Source organism: Mesoplodon mirus (genome assembly GCF_964341445.2).
Source record: "Mesoplodon mirus genome assembly, chromosome: 11".
Lineage (NCBI taxonomy): Eukaryota > Metazoa > Chordata > Mammalia > Artiodactyla > Ziphiidae > Mesoplodon > Mesoplodon mirus.
In genome coordinates, this window is record NC_138987.1 from 36,357,746 (window position 1) to 36,380,167 (window position 22,422).

At 55.8% G+C, this 22,422-nt stretch overlaps 1 protein-coding gene across 1 annotated transcript; it reads right to left on the minus strand.

The window, feature by feature from the left end:
* Nucleotides 1–9,978: 9,978 nt before the first annotated feature.
* DNAL4 (dynein axonemal light chain 4) lies at nucleotides 9,979–22,177 on the minus strand. Its single transcript, XM_082635855.1, has 4 exons — nucleotides 22,093–22,177; nucleotides 14,076–14,283; nucleotides 12,365–12,448; nucleotides 9,979–11,119 (listed from the first exon to the last, which is right to left on the minus strand). The coding sequence occupies exons 2-4, from the start codon at nucleotides 14,142–14,144 to the stop codon at nucleotides 10,955–10,957; spliced, it is 318 nt and encodes a 105-aa protein (XP_082491981.1). The 5' UTR covers nucleotides 14,145–14,283; nucleotides 22,093–22,177; the 3' UTR covers nucleotides 9,979–10,954.
* Nucleotides 22,178–22,422: the final 245 nt, after the last annotated feature.

A 22,422-nucleotide genomic window follows, 5' to 3' on the forward strand; every position in this document is an offset into this window, starting at 1 on the left:
GAGCATGGCAAGAGTCCCTCCCCAGGATGACTGTAGGCTTGGGGTTCCCCTGCTTTGGACAGGACACTCCCAGCCACAGAATGAAGTACCAAGGGTCTGCCTTCTTGCTTTCTGGGAGGACTCCCTGGGGGCTGAGAGGGACTGGCCCAGCCTGTGTTTTTCTCTGGGGCCTGGGGTGACAGTATTTAAACCCAGATGCTCTGGCCTGGGTTGGCCATTGGAGGGGGGAGGGGCTCAGAACTGCCCCACTTTAAGCAAACCCACTGAGCAGAAAATCCAAAGGGGCCTGAAAGGCAAATTTTAGAGCACTCCCTCAGTCTATGAAAGGATCTTTACTTTATAAAGAGCTTCCCAGTCAAATTCCATTAACTTGACCCCTTCCTTGGGTGGGCGGGGGTAGCACCGAAATGATCTCCCAGAGGAGGCGGCTCAGCATGGGGGGAGGTGCTCAGGCATTGGGATTTGGGGGGGTCCCGCTGGAAGCCCTTGGAACAACCCTCTGGGAAAAGGGGCAGCAGAGTGTGGAGGTGTGGGGGTGGGGGAGGAGGGGTTGGTGACCTCCCAAGGGAGTCACCGGGTCCCGGGTATCTGCCCTGGGCCAGGGCCCGAGCACCGGTACCTCTGGTGTCGTGGCAGCCCTGCGAGGTGGGGCTGTCGAGCAGGCAAAGTTACAGGAGGGACGTGGGGCTTGGAGTGTGAAGTGGAGGCACCGGGGCCTGGCTGGACCACAACTTCAGTGACAGTGGGGACCTGCCAGCTCTTAGGTGGCTGTCTCAGTACCCACACAGGCAAGGCACACAGCAGGTGCTCAGTAAATGTTTGCCAGTGAAGAGCAGAAGGAAGTCAGGTCCGACTGATTCAAAGCCACCACGCCTTTTCCCACTTGGGCCCAATGAACCCGAGGAGGTGGCCTGTGGCCCCCTGGGCCTGGGAGGAGAGCAGGGTGTGGGCAGAGCCGGGCCGGCCCTCCCAGAGCCTCCTGCGGTCCCGGCCGGGGCAGTCAGGGACGAGCCATGTTATGCCCACATGTGTCCACGAGAGGTCGCCCCGCACCGCCAGCAGCAGTGAGACCAGCCTCCCAGAGGACCCCTAGTGGTGGAGGAAGGAACTCACCTTGGAGGAAGCAGGATGCTGCCCTAGCAGGGTTGGAGAATTGTACCATGGAAGCGTTGGCCAAAGGGCACTGCAAAAGCGGCACAGAGGAGGAAATGAGCCCAGAGGGGTGTGGCTTGTCCTGGGGACCCACAGGTAGTCCACGGCAGAGCCTAGAGCTCCCCTCCCAGGTCCTCATCTTCTGGATCTGAAGAGGGCCTGCTGCTGGGGCTGTTTTGTCTGGGTTTCCCTAGACTTCTGGACTGCAAGGTGGAGATGGGGTCGGGGAGGGCAGGGCTGGTGGATGGGGAGCATGGGGTGGGGCCACGGGGTGCACTTGGCTGTACCCAAGGCCACGACCCTCTTGGCAGCCCCTCTTCCATCAGGATGGGCCCAGCTGGTCATGCTCGGGGTACAACTCAGCCCCCTTGATGTGGGAGCATCACCAGGTGAGGTAGGTGCCCCAGGGGGTCTGGCTGGGCGGCTCTGTCAACTTGGCTTGGCCCTCACTGACCCTGGAACCCCACACCCAAGGGGCAGGGCTGGTGCTGGATGCCCAGGCAGCTGGGCCCTGCTGAGAAGCAGTGAGGCCAGGCCATGCTGGGCCTTGCGGGCTGGGTGAAGAGCTGGGTTTTATCCTGGGGCAGTGGGGAATCTATTGGGTGGGGATTAAACCAGGGAGCCTCTAGTCACGATGGGTGAGTGAGATGTGGGTAAGGGAGCTAGGTTAGGAGGCCGTGGCCTCTCACAGCCCAGCTCATCCTGACTAGCAGGGCAGGTGACTGGCCCACTGGCTGTCTCCTGTCAGCCCTCTGAGCTGGGAGAAGAGGCCAGGAGACCTTTTCTCCTGGACCTCTGGCATCAGGATCCTTCACGAAGCCCTCCTTGGCTCCCTGCTGCCGGCTGGATGACAGGTGTAGGCCTCACCCAGCCTCGGTTCCAGCTCTGTCCACTCCCACCCACAGCGACTTTAGCTGCAATGCCCTGACCCCTCCTCACCTCCCTGGGGCCTGCAGAAACCCCTTCCAGGCCCAGCTCAAATGTTATTTCCTCTGAGGCCCTCCTGGCCAGTCTGGGCAGCAAGGCCTCTCCCTGGCACCCGCATCCTGTGGGAGCTCAGCGCTCACCGTGTTAGCAGGTTCTCAGCCAAGGCCCAGGGTTTGAGCCACTGCTGAATGCAGGGACTGGCCCAGTGGCATGCACAGCATCCAGCAAGAGGGATTCAGGGAGAGAGGACAGAGGGAGTCTGGGACAGAGGGGCCTGGAGGCGAGGGAGAAACCAGCTGAGCCCCACCCTCGAGTCCCTGAATGTCCCTTTGGCACTCTTGCTGTTGGTCAGCGAACTTCTCCTTGGGTGACATGGAAGAGCTTGTCCTTCTCCCCCAGCGTGACACGGCTGTGTAGACAGGGTGGGCAGAGAGCTCACCCCGTTCGCCCTGGCCCTCCTGCAGGACTGTGGCCCCAGGCTCTGTTGGGCGGCCCCTTTCTGCACAGAGCCCTTGCCACCCTTGAAGTCCTACGGCTCCTGAAGCCCCCATGGCTTCGGGTTAAGTGCCTCCAGGGGCTCCCGAACTGGGTGGGGGGGTCAGGCATGGGATGCCCTGGGTGTGACAAGGCCACCTAAAGGGGCCCAAGAGGAGGGGGAAGCCAAGTGTAGCAGCAGGGCCACCGAGATGAGTCCCAGGATCTGGAGGTGGTACCACGGCCGCTATGCAAACAGCTGGAAGGCCAGGGAGCTGGGTCGCCCAGGCAGCCTCAAAGGGGGCGCAGATACTGCAAGGATAGAGTGAGGTGGCATCTGCTGGCGTCAGCCACGGAGGGAGGGCCATCTCCTGGAGCGGTGCCCAGAGATGGAGTCCAGGGAGTGCCCAAGGCTCTGGGGATGCAGTGGAGGCGGGGCAAGGGAGGGAGCCCTAGCCAGGTAGGCTGGGGTGGGGTTAGGAGCACTGATAAGAGAAGGGGCCACAGGTCAAGGGCCAAGGGGAAGGCAGGGCTGGGCCCTGGGCTCCTCAGTAACAGAATGCTTACCCTGCCCCACTCCTGGCCCTGGACAAACCTCCAAAGATGCTGGTCCATCTCCAGGGTGGCACTGCCCCTCCCAGGTCCACAGGGGCTCTAAGCTGGGGGCGGGGGAAATGCAAGGACCACCCGGCCCAAGGAAGGACTGAGCGACCCCTCCCCACGCCTCCTCGAGGCCCTCCATCCAACCCTGCGTTCCCAACACTCAGTGGGTCCCTGCATACTGTTGCTTCCCCTGATTCAGCACCCTCTCCATCCCAGTGCAGGCCTCCCCTTGAACCTCCAGGCTGCCCGCTGGGTGGCAGCTAGACCCTGCCACGTGGACGCTGTCACCTCCTTCACTGCCCCCACTTTCATCCTTACCGCAGCGAATAAGGCCCACGAAGGCCTGGCCCCTGCCTGACTCTCCAGAGGCGTCTCTCAACTGTCCCCCCAGCCTGCTCATCTCCCCCGCCCCCGCCCCACCGAATGGCCTTGTTTTCTGAAAATGTCACACTCTCTGTCTTCAGGGCTTGTGTACAAATCCCGAGTTCTGCCTCAATTCCTTCCCCTCGCATTGAACTCAGGTCCATTCAGTTCAATGTCCCTCCTCTGGTCTCGGCGCCCCTCCTGGGTGCACCCATGCCCCACGATGGCACTTGGCACATGGAGCTGTCCTGCTAGCTCCGTGTCTGCGTAACTGCAAGCTCCTCCAGGTCGGCAAGCTTGTCCCACTGTCCCGTGTCCCTGACCCCAGCAGAAGCAGCATAAAGAATGTGCTGAAAGGTTTTGCACATGATAAGGGCATTCACTTAACATTTATTGAGCACCAGCTGTGTACAAAGCCCTGTGCTAAGCCCTGTAGGGGGTTATATAATGCAAAGCCCCTCGGCTCCAGGCTCCCGAAAGAGCTCCAGACTAGACAGTGTTCAAGGGAGAGTTTCTGCGCCTGCCAGGGCAATCGGGGGCTTCCGCAGGGGACTCTGCCTGGAACATGCGTCTGCTGAACACCCACCAGCTTATCTCTGCTCGGGCTGCACAGCATTCTCCAGGAAGCCTCTTTAGAGCTCGTCTGCCCTAGACTGTGTCCCCAACGGCAAGGGACCACAGTGGGTGCCTATTTCCTCTGCACAGGGCCTGGCACCTCCGGAGCTCATTGAATCATTGCTGAGTGATGGCCGGGAAGAGCACCAGGAGAGCAGGCAAAAGGCGGTCGTCACAGGCCAACCCGGGGTGCAGGGTCCGCGTTGAAGGCTCACCTGCCAATGACGACGCTCTGGCAGAGGCTGTAATAGCAGCGGCTCACCCCTGACCCCCTTTCAACTGCTGCTCCTGTGCCTGATCCTCCCAGTGACCTCTGGGATACGAGGACAAGGACTTCATCCCTCTTTACCCATGAAGAGAATGGGGCTCAGGAAAAGGGACTCACTCAAGGCTACACAGCCAGCAAGTGGTGGAGCTGGAGTTGGATCTCAGGTCTGACCACAACCCGGATGCTCTTCTCTCTGCTCCTTAGCAAGCTCTTCCAGCCTTGGGAACCCACTCGTGCTGCTTCTGAGTCTTCATCTTTTCTTACGAACCAGATCAAAGGGGAGTGACTTTCTGAGTCCCAAATAAACCTGAGGCCTCCTGTGAGGGGCCAGGAAATTTGGCCGAGGGCATCAGAAATCAAGGGACGCCCCTGACCCAGCTGTCACTGATGTGCCTGCCTCGTGTGCCCTGTTGCTCTGAGCTTCCCGGAGAAGACTTTTCCTCTCATTTATCACCCATCCATCCATCCATCCCTCCCTCCAACCATCTTTATTCTCTTGCTCACTAGTCACAATGCATCTTTTTTTTTTTTCTTTTTTGCGGTACGCGGGCCTCTCACTGTCGTGGCCTCTCCCGTGGCGGAACACAGGCTCCGGACGCGCAGGCTCAGTGGACATGGCTTATGGGCCCAGCTGCTCCGCGGCATGTGGGATCTTCCCGGACCGGGGCACGAACCCATGTCCCCTGCATCGGCAGGCGGACTCTCAACCACTGCACCACCAGGGAAGCCCCACAATGCATCTTTGATACATATCAGGCCCTGTGATAGAGAGATAAGCCATAGTCTCCACCATCAAGTCAATAAAATGTAGCAAGTGTAGATACCAGGACAGAAGATGAGGCACAGTGGGGACACAAAGGGACCCTCTAGATGGAGTGTCCAGGGACCACAAGGGGGGAAGAGTCCTAGAGGAGCTGGCACCACTCTTACCACATCTCTGAGGCTATTGGTATGTGGAGGAGAAACCTCTGCCCCAGGCCAGCCCCCATTTCTGGCACATCCCAAGTTCTCTATGAAGCCATTTCCCTACTGTTAGGGCAGGGGATCCTCAGGGAATTTACCCGGCTCACTTCAATGGGCCATTTTGAGGCTGGAAGGACAGACACAGCCTGCTATTGGGACTGTCTTTCCCGGCTCAAGGCGGAAGGTCTGGTCCCGGCTGTTTGGGATCCTTGGCCACTGGATGTGTGTGTGTGTGTGGTCACCCTGCCTCTCATGCTCTGACCCTGCAGGGCACCGGTGCCGACAGGGCCTTGGAGGCAATTACCTACCTGCCCTACTGAGCCCAACCTTCCAGACTCCCAAGTCTCCCAGTGGAAGTGGGGGCCCGAGGGCAGCAGATGGCTCCCCAGACTGGTCCTGACCCCAATCCCCAATCGGCACTTCTAACCTTAAAGCAATTCCACCTCCATGGCCACCATCTCCTTGGTGCCCTACAGTAACCCTGGGAAGGAGGCAGGGCAGAAGCTGGGAACCCTATTCTGCAGGTGAGAAAACTGAGATCTGAGAAGCAGAGTGGCTGGCCCAGCTGGCGGGCAGATTCCCGGAGAGGTTTAAGAGCTGGGCTCTGGTGTCCTGTAGGCCTACGGTGAATCCTGGCTGTGTGACCCGGAGCTTGACCTCTCTGGGATACCTCATCTGTAAACGGGGGATACTGAGCGTATCTCTTCATGGGGGGATGTACGACTTAAATGAGATAGAGTTTGGAAAATGCTTAGTGCAGGGCCTGGAACACTTGGGGCACCCAATAGTTTGGCAATATTATGAATACTAATTCAGGTCTTCTGCCTCCTAAGCTTGCTCCCTTTCTACCCCACCCCACCCCCTCCCCGCCCCATCTTTCTAAGGATTGAAGACAGCAGCTGGCAGTGGGAGGTGGTTGCTTTAAATATGAGATGAGGAGAACAAAAGGAAAATAGAACAGGGTGGTGGCTTATGGCTAAAATTGAACAATTCCCCCCCCAGACTTGGGGGAGGGGTCTGAAGGACACCCTCCGATGTTTCTGTTCCCTGTTCCCAAGGAGGTAAGCCTTGCTTCACAGCTCTGTCAGTCGTGCCGCGGGGAGGGGGAGACACTGGCCGGGGAGCCCACAAGCCAAGGGGACACCCCCTGCCTGCCCATAGGCTCTGTTCTCCAGAGGAGCAGGAAGTAGGCTAAGCGGGATCCTGGAGCGTCTCTGCATCACTTCCAAGACAACATTAAATATCCACCAGAAGATTTCTCCACAGGCCCACCGCGAGCTTCAGAGGCGGCCCGTCCCCTTGGCAGCGTGCGTGCCGCCTTGGATGCCACGGGCCCCATTACCAAGTCCTTGCTCTTCATCTCCTCCCACTGACTGCCTCGGTGCCCCTGGCCCCCTCCCACTCCCCACCCTCCCCTGCTGGTGAGGCCTGCGGTTCTGGCGTCTGTGCGGGCCCCAGTGGGGTGACCGGCGTTTCATTCTCCCTGGCCGGCGGGCACTGCTCTCCCAGGCAGAGGGCCGGGGCCTGTGACCCGGCCTCCAGACGTGTCCAGAGAAGGCTGCGATCTCCCCTACGCCGACTCTGTCTGGGCCCAGCAGAGGGGACTGAGGTGTCGGTGGGCGAGTCACCGCTGCCCACACACAGACGGCTCCGGAGGGGCTGGGGCTGGTGGTGGCTGCCACCATTAAGTGAATGCCAGGGGCTGCGGCAGGCCGAGCAGAGGGGAGGTGGAGGCCTGCTGCCGGCGGAAGGAAGCTGCTGGGAGCCCGACGGACGGAGGCGCGGACTGGCCATGGGGACCCCAGCTCTCCACTGGGTGGGAGGTAAACAGCAGGCCTATGAACACAGCTTGTGCCCTGACGAGCAGGGCCGCTGAGGCCGGCAGGCCGGGGTCTAGGTCCCGGCTGAAGTCGCTTCCTAACTGGACCTGGGCAAGATACCTCACCCACCCAGCCTCAGTGTTTTCATTTGTAAATGGGGACAGTGATCACCACCTCGGAGGTCTGTTGAGGATATAGGACATCGTGGTCATAAGGGAGGGAGCCCAGTGCCTGCCAAGTGGGGGAAGCTCAACAGCTGGAAGCTTCCTCGTCCTCAACCCCAGAAACCCCTCACCGGGCTTCCCAGGTGGTGCAGTGGTTGAGAGTCCGCCTGCCAATGCAGGGGATATGGGTTCGGGCCCCAGTCTGGGAAGATCCCACATGCCGCGGAGTGGCTGAGCCTGCGCGTCCGGAGCCTGTGCTCCGCAATGGGAGAGGCCACAACAGCGAGAGGCCCGCGCACCGCAAAAAAAAAAAAAAAAGAAGAAACCCCTCACCTTCAGCCCATTCCTCCTCCCTCTGCCCTCTTGGGAGCTGCACCCCCAAGTCCTCCACTGCCCTCCACATCCATCTCACCAGCTTCCTCAGGCCCCCGTAGTTCTGCACATGCCACTGCCCCCTCACCCGAGGGTGCCTTCCCCAGGCGTTCCCCCGTCTCATCCCTCCCCTGGAAATGCCACGGCCTAGTTCAACGCCACCTCCTCTGTGACACCTCCCCCAGTTCCCTGGGCAGTGAGAGCTGCTCCCTTCCCCGAACCCCACATTCCCCTGAACCCCACCCTCCCTCCCCACTAGCAGATTACTTAAATGCATCCTGCTTTTCTGCTTCTGGGTCTGCCTCCCTCAATGGACTGCCAGCCCCTCACTGCCAAGGCCAGTGTGTTCTGATGCGTTCCGCATTGTCATGACCCTCTCCTGTTGCAGCCCCTGTCAGCAAATGCTTGTTGAATCACTGGCCACGAGCAGGGAGGGGCCTGTGAGGAAGGTCAGGGTGACCACGGCTGGCACGGGTCTCAGGGAGCAGAGGGAAGGAAAGCCACTGAGGTCAAGAGAAGAAGTGTCTGGGAAACACAGCTGCGACAGCCCCGGGTCACCTGGCCCAATCTTGACAGCGGGCACACCGCCCTCTCCACACCGGCACTCAGTACAGTGCCGGCTTGTAAAATCTTGCTGAATTTCCACCCCGTCCTGGGGGCAGCTGGGTGTCAGCACCCCATCTCCAGCTGGGAAGAGAGCAGCATGCCCAAGCACGCAGAGTGTGCCCCGCAGGGGTACCACCTGCTCCAGGTGCAGGCCTGAGACTCCCAGCAACCTCAGGAGCTGGTTCCTTTTATCCCCATTTTATAGACAAAGCAACTGAGGCACAGAGAGGTTAGGAATAGCAGGGCTGGGCCTGAGCCGGGTCTGTGGACCTCAGAGCCCACACTCCCCACTGCCACCCCACCGCCTGGGATGCAGGCTGAGCCTGTCTTACTTTTTGGCACCCACGTGTGGCAGATTAAAGGAGAGAACAGCCGCAAAGCTGGCAGTTACTAAACCATAGCTATTCCGGGCCTCTGCACCCCCTCTCCTTGTACTCCCATCTGCACGCCTCGCCAATCTCCCGGCAGCACCCGGCGTGGCACAGGGCTCGGGCCAGCGCAGGTCTGAGGTCAAGGAGCTGCCCCCTGCACCCCCAAATCCCAGAGGGCCAGGACCCGCTCCACAGTTAGATCCAGATGGTCAGCCTTGGGGCAGTGACCCTGACTTCTCCTTCTTTTCTGCCCCATTGCACTGAGCTCAGGACCTCACCACGCGCAGCAGCAACTCAGCGAGCACGTGTGAGGTTCTCAGGTGGACCGACGGCACTCCTCTCCCTGCTCAGCCGCTCGGGTCTTTGAGCAGAGCTTAGCTGACTGACAGGATGCTGTCCAGCAAAGCTGCTGATGGATCCTGTTACAACTGGACCCTCAGCCTCAGGAGGCTGTGACTGGGCCAGGGGCCAGGACTGCCAGGCCTGAATGTCCTAGGAGGCCCCGTGAGCGCAGGGACAGTGGGCTGGGGAGGAGGACAGGCTGTCCCAGCTCTGCCCAGACCCTGCATTTTGGGGTGTAAGACTCAGATTCCAGAGCCAGCCCCTGAGCTGAAGGGGCTTCTCGGGCCTGCAGTGCAGCCCCTCATCCTCAAGCCACTTCCGCCTCTGTGCGTTTATCCCCACCGTCCCTTGGCCTGGAGCATCTCCTCCCTGGGGAAAATCCCACTCTCCCTTCAAGAATTGGCTTTCAGGGCTCACCCCCCTCGGAGGCTCCCCATCACTCTCTGGGCTGGGCATGGAGCCCTCCTTCCACCCCACCACGTCCTGTCCTCTCTTTTATTACATCACTTTTCACAGCCAGTTGAAACAACTGGGTTCAAGTGTTCTTCTGCGATAGACTGTGAGCTCACTGAGGGCAGGGTCTGTGGCTTCTCCGTCTTTGTGTCCCCACTCCCGGGGCCTGGCTCTCAATGCTGCTGAATAAACATCTTTGAACTGAACTACATTATGTGAGACCGAAAACATCTTTATAGTGGCTCAGTCTGGCCACCAAGGGTGTCTCAGTCAGTGTCCACAGGGCCCCATCCAACTGCGCTCAGTCCGCACCCGTGACGGAACGGGGAGGGGGCAGGGCCCGGGCGCGTGGGGTTGTGCCTGGGCACAGGGTTTCCGGCAGCCTTGCGGTCCGGCCAGAAGCTTCTCTGGGTTCCTGGGACCCAGCACAGCCTGAGGATACTGAGCCTGCCTTCCCCCCAACCTCAAGAGACTGTAGATCAAGGTCAGTTTTTGGTTATTTTAATTGTAAAAACCAAGACATTCATATAAATAAGACCGCTGTGTAAAATAGGATTCACCCTTCTACTAAAACCCTTCTCCCCACACTCAAAAAGAATATAGAAAACCCAGCAGAGATAAGAAGTACAAATCAGCATGCGGTCCCTGATGAGAAGTAAGTGGCAGGCCAGGTTTCCCTGCTGAAACAGGCCTCACGGCGAGGGCACTCCTGGCCCAGGCGTCTCACCGGAGGTCAGTGACACTTTGAGAAACTGCGCGGTCACAGTTCCCACACCCTCAGCCACTGGTTACCAACTGCATGGGTGAGGCAAGGTAACAGGTTCACGCAGCCTGGCGGCTGGGGAGCGGGGAGGGGACGGAGGGGGACAGGCTGCTTGGTCCTTACGTCAAAGCCCGGGGCTGTGGAGTTGTCAGCCCGACGAGACGCAGTGGCTTGTTCAGCCGGGGGTCAGGCTGGGAAAGGGGCTTCTGGGGTGGGGTGGGGGTCACCACTTCTCCGGAGGACAAGGAGAGAAGCGCCAGTGACCCCCGAGGACAGACTCCCTCTCGAGGTCATCTGCATATGGCCCGTAAAGACGAGGACAGCGGACACCTGCCTGCAGTGCTGCGGGTGGGAGCGAGGGGCTCCCGGGCTGTGAGGGCTGAGCAGCCACCCGGAGAGGTGGGGCTGGCACGTCCCTGTGAGAGAAATTCCACCTCCCCCGCTCCTTCTACCCTGTCACATCTCCCCACCCCTCCCGTGCCTCCCCCTCACACCCTGGGACTCAGCGTGAGATGGCTGCGAGCCTGGGGACAGAGATGTCAGCAAATTCACACACTGGGCGTGGCTCAGGAAACAGGACAACAGAAAAGAGCCCGGCTTTCCTCTGGAAAGTCAGGACCTGCCTGGGGCTGCTCCCCACCCCAGGGGAACAGCAGGAGAAGGCCTGGGGGGGACAGGGGCAGGGGTGGGGGACAGCGTCAGGAGCACTTCCAGACACACACAGCCAGGGTCCCCCCGAAGTACAGGTAGAGGAGGTTCTTCACCTCATGTGTGATCTCAAAGCCGAAGCCTTCGCCGATCACCACGTGCCAGGAGGAGCCGAACTTCTTGTCCATGGTCTCTTTGATCATCTTGGCGGCGCTCTGGAACCAAGAGGACGCTCATCAGGGAGGGAGGTTTCGGGGAGAGGGTGGGCGTGAGTCAGCGCCACTCCGGAACGCAGAAGTCTTGGCAAGGGAAAGGCCTGTGGCCTGATATTGCTGTTCTGCTTACAGAACCTTCGGACAGGGCTTCCGTGCGGGGACCCTCCTGCCAGGGGCTGTCGTTACACAGGGACAGGGAACCAGACACCACCTCATCAGTCAGAAGACACTGGCGAGGCGGTAGAGCGGGCCTCGGGCCTGACACAGGGCCCCGGGCTGCAGCTCTGGCTCTGCCCTTAGTGCCCGGGTCCAGTGCCAGGGCCACAGGGCTGTTCTCAGCACTCAGTGAACAAGCCCCGGGAGAGCACGCCGCAGACCGCATGGACTACCATCGTCACCACAAGGTGTCAGGCTGACCCTCAGGGAACAGAAAGGCTGTTCCCCAATGGGTCTGCTGAGCTCTGGGACAGAAGCTGGCCTGGCTCCCTCGGCTGCGGCAGCAGCTCCCTCCTTCCTGTGCTCACTCTTTCGAGAAGAGGTCTGCAGGTGGGGCGGAGGCCCGGCCTTTGCGGGGCGAGCCCCGTGCTCAGGCACCTGCCGGGCACTGGCAGAGCCCTCACCCCTGGCCATAGACTAGGCCACTGGGTGATAAGAAATGGCCTGTGCAAGGTTCAAGAGCTAGGAGGGGCTGGAGAAGGGACGTGCACTTGGGCCTCCCTGGCCCAAAGCCTGGGTTCTCACTAGCCAGGGCCGGCCTCACCTGAGCTGCCATGACACTGACTTCTTTCTTGCTCACGACCAGATTGATGAATGACATCCCTGCGCCGATGCTGACCTGTCGTTATCGCCAGCACCTAGAACGGTGCCTGGCAAAGGGATGTGTTTAACATCTTTCTTGCATGGATGAATGGATACATGAAGGAATGCCTAGGCGGGCCTCTGTTCTCCACTGGGATGGAGCCAAGGGGAAAGGTACCCTATTCAGCAGCCCCCCTGAGACTGGGAACATGGGCAGGGGCGTCACGGAAAGCCCTCTGGCTCTTCTCCCTCTAGGGCTGGGCGTGAGCATCGGATCGGTACCGGAGACAGCACCAGTCTCTCCCCTCATCGGCCTTCCCCATGGTACGAACGCTTCCAAGGAAGGCTCTAGCCTGGTCCCAGCAGGACCCTCTGGAGCTGGCTGTGGGGTCTGGGGCCACAGGGGTCACCAAAGACATGAGGGGCCGCCTGCACTGATGGCAATACCTCGTTGTTGTTGTTGAATTTCTCACAGGCCGTGACACACAGCTCCATGGTCTCCACTCGCATCTCCTCTGGCATGTCCGAGTGCTGGAGACAAGGCAGGGGACAAACAGAGAGCGCCTCAGCCTGTGACCTGCCTTCTGGGCTGGCCTCTGTCCCAAGCGTAAGGCACGGACACCCGGGAGCTGCCCCGGCACAGCCCCGGGCAGAGCCCAGAGAGATGACCCATCTCCTGACGGAATCAAGCTAAGCCTCGCGGGCTCTTACGCCCCGGGTCCCTGTGCAACCAACGTGTTACAGCGACAGACACGGGATGAAGGCTGGCCCAGGCAGGAGCCTGCCGGCCACGGGCACGGTTTACCAGTAGCCTCAGAGCACAGCTGACTCGCCCAGAGCCTGAAGAGATGGTGTGGCCCCTCTGAGGGCTCCTGCTTTTCTTCCTGCCCCTCTGGGTGCTCCTTCTTGGGCCACTTTGCTGGATGTCTCTCCTCCTCTGGGCTTTGTCTCCACCCTCGCCTCTTCTCCAGCTATCTGCTCTCTAGGGACTCCACCCTGCTCCGTGGATTTACACATCTTCTATGCAGGGAGGGTTCCCACATGTTCATCCTTAGCTTTAACTTCTTTTTTGGGCTCCGGATTCCTGTGTCCAACTGCCTACTTGACAACCTCAGATGTCTGAAAGATAACTCTTGATTTTTCCCACAAACCTATTCCTCCATCTTCCCTCTCTTGGTAATCGACACAGTTTTCCCTCCCAGGCTCAGGACAAAATAAACCCTAGCAGTCACCCTTGGCCTGCTTTCCCTTGTCCCCAGCATGCAATGCGCCAGTGAATTCTATTGCTCTAGCTTCAAGATCTGCCCAGAATCCTACCATGTCTTGCCACCTCTATTCTGTGACCTGGACCCGGCCACCCACATCTCTCTGGGCCTCTGCAATAGCATCCTGACTGGTCTCCCCACTTCCACCCTGGGTCCCTAAAATCCATTCTCCTTCCAACAGCTAGAGTGATCTTTTAGAAATGCTAACTGTAAAACGGATCCCAGCACTCCCACTCTGCTTAGAGCTCTTTACTGTTCCCCTCTGAACTCAGGATAGAATCCACATTTCTCACCACGGCCCCCAGGTCTCTGAGGCCTGGCCCTGCTGTCACACTGGCACTCGTGTCCTGCCACCCGCTCAGCGCCCTGTTCCAGCCACACTGGCCTTCTTTCTGCTCCTCCCAAAGGCTGAGCTTACTCAGGCTTTCTGTGCCTGCTGCCTGCCCTGCTTGGGGAAAGTTCTCCCCCCCGACTTTCACAAGGCTTACTCCCTAATTGTATTCAGGTGTCTGATCAGAGGAACCTTTCTAGAAGCCATCCTCTATTCTCCAGCCCCTTATACCTGCTTTATTCTTCTTCATAGCACTCATTACCTGAAATCATGTTCTTTAAACCTTTCTTTCATGTGGGCCAGGCCTTTGTCTTGTTCACTCCTACATCCACAGTGCCTAGAACAGTGCCTGATATATAGTAGGTGGCCTAAATGAATAATTGTCGAGTGAATGAATGAATGAAAGGATGAATCACTGCTGACCCCTCGGTCTCTAGATCTGGCCAACAGAGCCCTTCTTAACTTCCTCCCACTGCTATTCTGCAGGGGACAAGCTCCCCCTGCCTCTCTCTAAGGCTCTGTGGGGCCTGCTGGCTACCTGCCTCCCTCCTCCAGGGCTTACCCTGACCAGAGGAAAGGTCTGCAGTCGTTTATAATCAGCCTCATCTTTCTTCCCTTCTGTTTCTCCCATGATCCTTCCTCTGTGACCAGGAGGAGAGAGTGGGGCTTTCAGGAGGTGCTGGGACTGGTAATTAAGACACACCCAGGAGATTCAGGAAGCAGGCCCAGCCAGCTTGGTGGGAGCAGAAAATGTCTTTTTCCAAGGGGTGCTGTAGGAAACAGGAAAAACCAGGAGAAATGAGTTGGCTTAAAAACCATACATCGCAAATTAGAAATGTCTCAGTAACAATCTGACACCTCCCCATCTCAACTCCTCTGCATCCTTTTCCAAATGGCCAGCAAGTCTGCAGACGGGAGGATGAGTCAACACGAGATGCTGGGACCCAGTTAAGAACACGTTGGTACGATGCTGCAAGCCCACACTGTCATTATCAAGACAAATACTGACTGCGGGCCAGGCTGAGGGTGGAGCCTTGAGCTCGCAATTAAGGAATGTAGCTTCTCTGCATGCCCACTATGTACACGGTCCTTGCTCCCCAGCAGACGTGGTTAGGAAGTGAGATGTCAGGTCACATTCAACAGTCCTGGGTTTATGGGCAAACACGTGCTTCCTTCCGCAGGTCCCTGCTCTGTGGGAGGAAGGGGACCAGCAATGCTCTGTGCCCTCCCTAGAACGCCTGGCAGCCCAGCTCTTCTCATCCACTCCCTCAGGCCACCTGTCTGGCTGGCCCAGGAGCTGGGAGGCTTAGGCATTAGTACTGGTCCTACTGCTCACTAGCTGCGTGGCCTTGGACCTCAGATTCTTCATCAGTAACACAAAGGTAGTCCAATCTATCTCATGGGGCTGTTATGAGAATCAAATGAGACAATGTACGCCAGGCACATGGTAGGCATTCAGTAAATTGTCCTTCCCTCCCCCTGGCTCCTGGGGGAATCACACAAGGATATGACTGAAAAGTTATAAAGCCTAATACACATGTATAGATTTTTGTTTTTCTTTCCAAATCTAGTTGTGGAAAAACAGATGGGGCTTTTTCTAAAGAGGTGGGCCTGGATCCTAAAGGACTGGAAGCAGTGTTGGAAATTCTGGTATTTCTCTTTATCCTATAATTCAAAGAACTTTTAATCTCAGAAGTACTACTAATACAAATAAATACAAACTGCCATGTCGTTAAGTCCTTTGTAACCATCCTTATTGGACCAAATACAGCCAAATAATGTTATTCCAGCACTTCTCACATTTCCAAATAGATCTGCTTTCAGTGCACGGCCACCGAACCCTGAAGATGCCTAGCGCAGTAACTAATGGGCAGGTAATGACGGGTGACATCTCTTGGCTTTCCTGTGGGCCAGACACTGTTCTAAGTGCTCCACGTGTGCTTACGCAGCCCCATGCCACCAACGACCCCATGAGTTAGGGCCTGCATGAATGGAGGGTCACTCAGCTACTAAGGGGCAAAGCTGGGGTTTGATCTGGGCACGGTCACCCCAACCCCTCTTCACAAGGCCTCCGCACGGCAACGACACATAGTGGGCGCCCGCACGCCTGACCTCTAGGGCGTGACCCCTAGCACGGCTCCTGTGAGCCCAGCAGTGAGAGGAACGTTTGATCTTCCCTTTCGGTGTCTACTGTTCCAATGCGAACTTGACCCTTGTTTGGCCAAGTCTTGAGCTTTCCGTGCACTTTTTCTGGGCTGTGCTCTCAATCTTATCCCACTCTCTGATGCTGCAGAAGTCCTCAGCGCCACTCCATGTGGTCGGCCCCCTCGAGCGAGGCTGGAAGCCTGGCACCGACCCCACGCCCCACAGCATAGGTAGGTTCTGGTTTCCCAGCCGACAGACAGCCCCTCTTACCTCATCGTTCTGGGCATTTGTACCACTCAGATATTAGCAGTTTCTGTTTGTCTCTCTATATAAGCCTGCAAATTACCAAGTACAATCTCATTGTACTCTCTGCTGAAGTTTCTTATTTCACAAAAGCCAGTGAATCATTTTGTCCTTTCTCGTTAATGTCAGGGTCCCATTGCGCCCTGTCCCCCTAGCTGTCTTCGGTAAAGGCCACTTTATTGCCTCCTCTTCCACATCACCAAGGGGTGACAGAAGGTGCGGGGCCACACTGATGATAAAAGAATAAGGGCTTTAAGCTTCCATTGCCTCCTGAGGTTTTCAAGTGGGAACAACTTACAGTGCTGAAGCAGCTGCTTAGGCCCCTTCCACCTGAATATTTCAACTCAATCCAATTTATCCTCTGGGCTAAAAAGCGCTAGTGTGGAGGGGAGCTGGGAGGCAATTGTGCATACGTGTGCCCTCGGGGAGGTCAGGGTCTGTGACCGCTGCTTGGACTCTGCTTCAACACATGGAATCCTGATGAAACGAGACTTCAGAAGTATTACCAAAGCCCATTCTTCAGGAACAAAGTGGAAAAGCCACTGGGACAGTTTTTTTTAGGGGGGACATCACCTTGTAGAGAAGAGAAAGGACAGGATCACGAGGCGGAATATTAAGGCTGGAATACTAGCTCTATAACTGAAATCAATTCTGCCCTCTTCCTTGCTTTGCAGCCTTGGGCAAGTAATTTAACCTCCTGAGTCTTGGTTTCCTCAGCGAAATGGGATAATCCCACCTTCTCATTCTCAGAGAGCTGCCGAGAGCACCAAGTAGATGCACGTGAGCGTTTTTTTTTTGTTTTTGTTTTTGTTTTTGCAGTAAGCGGGCCTCTCACTGTCGCGGCCTCTCCCGTTGCGGAGCACAGGCTCCGGACGCGCAGGATCAGCGGCCATGGCTCACGGGCCCAGCCGCTCTGTGGCATGTGGGATCTTCCCGGACCGGGGCACGAACCCGCGTCCCCTGCATCGGCAGGTGGAGCCTCAGCCACTGCGCCACTAGGGAAGCCCCACATGAGCGTTTTGAAATTGCAGAGCTCTCCGCGCTCATCGTCACACTGCTCTTACAGCCACCATGTTATCAGCCAGCACTCTGTCAATATAATTCCACCACATTTATTCAGTATCACGATTGCAAATACTTTTCCTACCCACTGCACGTACTCCTGGGGAATCCAAAAGGAATGAGACTCACAGAATGAAAAGGAACAGTTATAGATGATGTGTTTCCAAACCCAGAGAGGTAGGAGAATTTTTTATGATGCTGTATCATTACAGTACAGCTACAGTCATTCAGCCACGATTTTAAAACCCTGCTGATAGAATGCTACCGAAAATAGCAGAACTAGAGGTTTTAATAACCTTATAAATCTTCCATGCAAATGAGTGTGTGCCTGGCAGGATCAGGCCAGGAAGAAGTTGCGTTGGGTCTAAAAGAGAGCCCTTTAATAATGTAAGTGTGCCTCTGGCCAGGGCACTTGAATCTCCTGGGTACCAGAGCTTGACCGTCCTGGGGCCTGTCCTGGCACACAGAGCCAGAGGCAGCCTTGCTCCCTCTCTGCCCTTTATTCTCCTCCTTACCCAAGGGCCCCTCTGAAGCTTTACACAGCCTCGCCCATGTCTGATGCGAGGCTTCTCCTAGGAAACAGGAGGCAGAGGCGGGGCTCTCCATCTCATCCTCTTGTCAAAGCCTGTGCCCCTTGTTCTTCTGTGGCAATGACTTCAGTCCCTATTTATTATTTTGCTTTTGAAGTGTTTGGGAAGAATCCTTAAGAGGGTTAGGGGATGTGGGAAGGAGGAAGGAAAAGTGAATGAATTCTGGGAAATAAGGCCAAAAGTGTCAGCCAGCACCCCGACCCCCCACCCCAAGCCACTCAGCGCCTGGAACACGCTTGGCTCGTGGACCACGGCTCGCCACCCCTTACCACCTTCCGGCATCCGAGAGGTGGGAGACACGCTTGGAGCACGGCATCGTGCTCCACAGGCAGGTCTGACTTCACACCTCGGTCTGTCTCGGATAAGCGTTTACATCTCTAGGCCTTGGTTTTCTCATCTGGAAACTGGGCCTAAGAATAGACTCTGCCTCACAGTAAATGTCAGCTCTTGCTACTGGTGTGGAAGGAAGGGGAAGTGCAATGCCCTTCTTCATATTCCAGCCAACTAAACAGCTAAATGCTAGGCCAAACAAACCAACACTCACCGAGTTCCCCCCTCCCAGTGCTGTTAGTACTGAAGCAGGAAGGAGTCACAAGGAAATTTGGTAAACACAGTTGGGCCGGGGGCTGTGGTGTGGTGACACTGCGCTTTCACACTGACTGCCTCATTTCATCCCATAACAACCTGTGGGGGCGGCACCCGCTTCCAGTTCTCAGACAAGACACTGGGGCTCAGAGAGGTTTGGGGGCTGGCCTGTGGGCACACAGCCAGCAATGACAGAGCCAGGATCGGAGCCCATGTCTATTCTTCTGACGCTACCTTCTGTGCTTGCTTTCCTGTCACAAGCAAGTAGGAAACAAGACAGTAACACAAATAATGTCAAGCCTCGGCAGCCACTGGTCCAGCCCCCTGTCCAGGCAGGCCTCCTACTTCCAGCCGTAACGGGGCTACACACACACTCGGCACCTTGGTTATCCTCCTGCCTTTCCCTGACACGTCCGCCCTCTGACTTCTGGCAAACAAAGGGCAAAGCTCGTAAGGTGAGGAGAAAGGAACTTAAGGACTTGAGAGCATTCGTCTAAGATGTCAGTGGTGAAGTCAGGAAACAACACGGAAGATCTGGATTTCACAATCAGTTTAAAATGCATCTGGGAGGGAGACGCAAAAGGGAAGAGATATGGGAACGTATGTATATGTATAACTGATTCACTTTGTTATAAAGCAGAAACTAACACACCATTGTAAAGCAATTATACTCCAATAAAGATGTAAATAAATAAATAAATAAATAAATAATTAAAAAAAAATGCATCTGGGACTCCCCTGGTGGTGCACTGGTTAAGAATCTGCCTGCCAATGCAGGGAACACGGGTTCGATCCCTGGTCCGGGAAGGTCCCACATGCCGCGGAGCAACTAAGCCTGCCTGCCACAACTACTGAAGTCCGTGCGCCTAGAACCTGTGCTCCGCAACAAGAGAAGCCACCACAGTGAGAAGCCCGTGCACCGCCAGAAAGAGTAGCCCCCGCTTGCCGCAACTAGAGAAAGTCTGTGCAGCAACAAAGATCCAACGTAGCCAAAAATAAATAAATAAATAAATTTATTTATTTATTTAAAAAAATGCATCATCTACTATAAAAGAAAGTTTTAAGAGTAAGAAAGAGACGATCGCAGGATAAAGAACAGTCCTGCTCAAGAAAAGTTACCTTTCATGCACACAAAGGCTTTTTTTTTTTCACATCACCCTTATTTTTTCTCATTTCACTGAGGTCCAGTGAAAACTTCTGATGTGTCTTAAACCAGGGGGAGGGAAGGAAAGAAAGAGGGAGAGAGGGAGAGAGAAAGATGAGGAGGTAGAGACCAAGACATTTTCTTTATGTATAAGATGATGCAATAAACAACACTGACTCATGTGGTACACCCTCATGGACATACCCAAATCCAAACATTTTTGTCAGGATACAAAGTACAACAAAAAGCCATAACTATCACAGACATCAGCTCCACAGGAGAACAGATGCTTACTACAGACAGCGGATTACACAGTCTCCCACCCCCCACTTTCCCACCTACCTCCTCCTTTCCCACTCAAGAGAACAGATTTGCTTGAACGTAAGGGACTAAGAATGACGTTATCACAGAAATGAGTTGGAGTTTGCCCTGATTTACTTTTTAAAAAAAATCAGTCACAATTGCTAACTATTGGTGACATCTCACAACCAGTCACGACTCAGCAGTGCATCGTGAGTCCAGACAATCACCTGGGGCTGAAGGACTTGCTCTGTTCTCTGACAAGTCCAATGTCTGACACATGGCAGAAGCCCAACAAATATCTAAACTGTAATTAAATTATATTTCATTTGCCCCCTGGGAAGGGAGAGGACTTATCAAATCCATTCAATAACATTAGTCAAGCACTGACCTTGAGCAAGACAACAGGATGGGTGTTCATTTACTCCCCCTAAGAACTCTGTCAGATGGGCACTATTATCCCTGCTTCTCTGATGAACACTCAGGCTGAGAAAAGCAAAGTGACTTTCCACCCGGCTAATAAACAGAGGAGCTAGGATTCAATCAGCTATATATGACTTCAGGATTAAGCTTTTTCAACTACTCTGCTATAAACAAGAGACAGTCTCTGCTTTCAAGGAGCATACAATCCAATATGACAGACCAACACACATACACAAGGAATTAACTATGGTTCATGGCAGAAAGCAGTAAGTGCCACAAGCCGGGTGCAAAGGTAGAGGAAATAGGAGAATTCTGGAGGGGGCAGAGGACAGCAAGAAAAGCTTGGTGGTAGGGGCAGCATTTGAGTCAGACCTTAAAAGGTGAGCGGGAATCCTGATGGGTGGGCAAGGTGAGCAAGACCTTCCAGGCAGAGAGATGAACAAACACAGTGATGTCAAAGCAGAAAGCTCGAAGCGTTTTCTGGGAAAGTCCAACAGTCCAATTTGGCTTGAGGACAGAACTTGGCAAGGGAGAAAAGAGAAAGTAGGCTGGGAAAAAAGACTGGGGTCAGGTTGTGGATATATAGCAGGGCCCTAAGACCCAGGCTTAAGAAGTATGGATATTTTTAGTGGAGAAAGAGAAGCCCTTTGGAAGTGTCTTGGGGGCTGGTGACATGGTCATGTTTTGGGGCAATTATCCTGGTGGGCTGGGTTAACGGGAGGGGAGACTGGAGGTAGGAACACCAGTTAGGAAGCTACAGCCATGGCCAGGGTGACAGGCATTAAAAACTTGAACCAGGACGGTGGCTTTAGGCATAGAGAGAATGTGAGACCCTTGCAGAGGCACAATCAAAGACCCGACACTGCCTAAGTGGGATGGGCGTGGCAGAGTGACAGAGGATGCCCCAGGAGGATGGTGATGCCACTGAGACAGACAGGGGAAGTCAGGTAGAACAGATGGATAGATAAAGATGTGGGCTGGTCTGACTTTTGAACTCCTGAGTTTAAGCTGTTGGTGAGATACACAAATGGAGGTGTCTCATCAGGAGCAGGGAATCATGGAATCATGGATTATCAGGGGCAGGAGGGAAGCCATCAAGCCCAAGCATCACATCAATATATCAATCTCTACTCCAACCCCCACTCCCAAAGTCTCCCTAACCATGGAAGCCCAGGAGAAAGATCAGAGCTAGAGATGTGGATTTGTAGGAGAAACGGAGAAATGACAGCTGACCATAAGGGAGCTGGTGACACTTCTCAGACGGGGAAAATGTGCGGAAATAAGAGACAGAGGAAGGAAGTTCGTATTATCCTCAGAATCCCCAAAGGAGATGTGCTGCAGTATCCTAATTCTATATATACTCAGACTGGACTCCAGAGAGATTAGGTAACTTGCTAGGGTCCTGTAATTGGGAATCCAAATTAGGTTTGCCAAGTCCTTTTCACTACACCCGAAACTTCCCAAAAGGACCACATGGTCAGGGAAGCCTACAGTTGGGTCAAAGAATCACATCCTAGAACGTCAGCGTCAAAGAGACCTTAGAGATCATTCAACCTAACTTCCCGTTTACAAATAGGGAAACTGAGGCCAAAAAGGGAAATGACCAGCCTCGAGTCCCAGCACGTCGTCAACTGCCCAAGTGAAGCGGTCTGGGTGGAGGCGATGGCGACCACCGGCCCACCCGCGGGAGGAGGGGGTTACCCTGCGAAAGACAGGGGATCAAGGCGCGAGGAGGAGTTGGGTTAGGGAGGATGAGGGATCGTGAAGCTGGAGAGGACCTCGGGAGGGTAGGGAGGAGCGGCCTGCAGGGTCGCGACGGCGAAACTGTCTCGACAGAGCTCGCAGGTCCCCGAAGTGGTGGTGGAGGGAAATGGGGGTTGGGAGGACCTGGAACTGGGGACCAACAGGCAGGAGGCTGAGGTGGGGCCTCCGCGGTGGGCGAGGCCCCGCCCGCCCCGCAATGCCTCCCGGCCCCACTTCGGGCCGGCCCTCCCCGCCCGGCTGCCCACCGCTCCCCCAGGCCTCACCTGCTCCCGCGGGGGCCGGAGCCAGGGCCTCAGCGAGCGCACCCCCCCACCAGCGTTGTCAAGGAGGGAAACAAGAGTGTCTTAGCAACAGCAAGGAAGTCTTGCCCCCTCACCGGACGTTGACGGAAATTTTACTTCTTACTGGTGAATAAAAACGTCAATCAATGTTGAAGGGCCCACAACGTAGAGATTTGCGAGGAAAGGGGCGTGGCTTAGAGGTTGGGGAGGTGGGGCTTCACTTATAGTTGTCTTAAGTGGGCCTGAGGAGCCGGGCACCTTAAGAAGTTCTCCTTTCAGAGAAACTTTGAAAAGCAGTATTGCCTGGTGAGT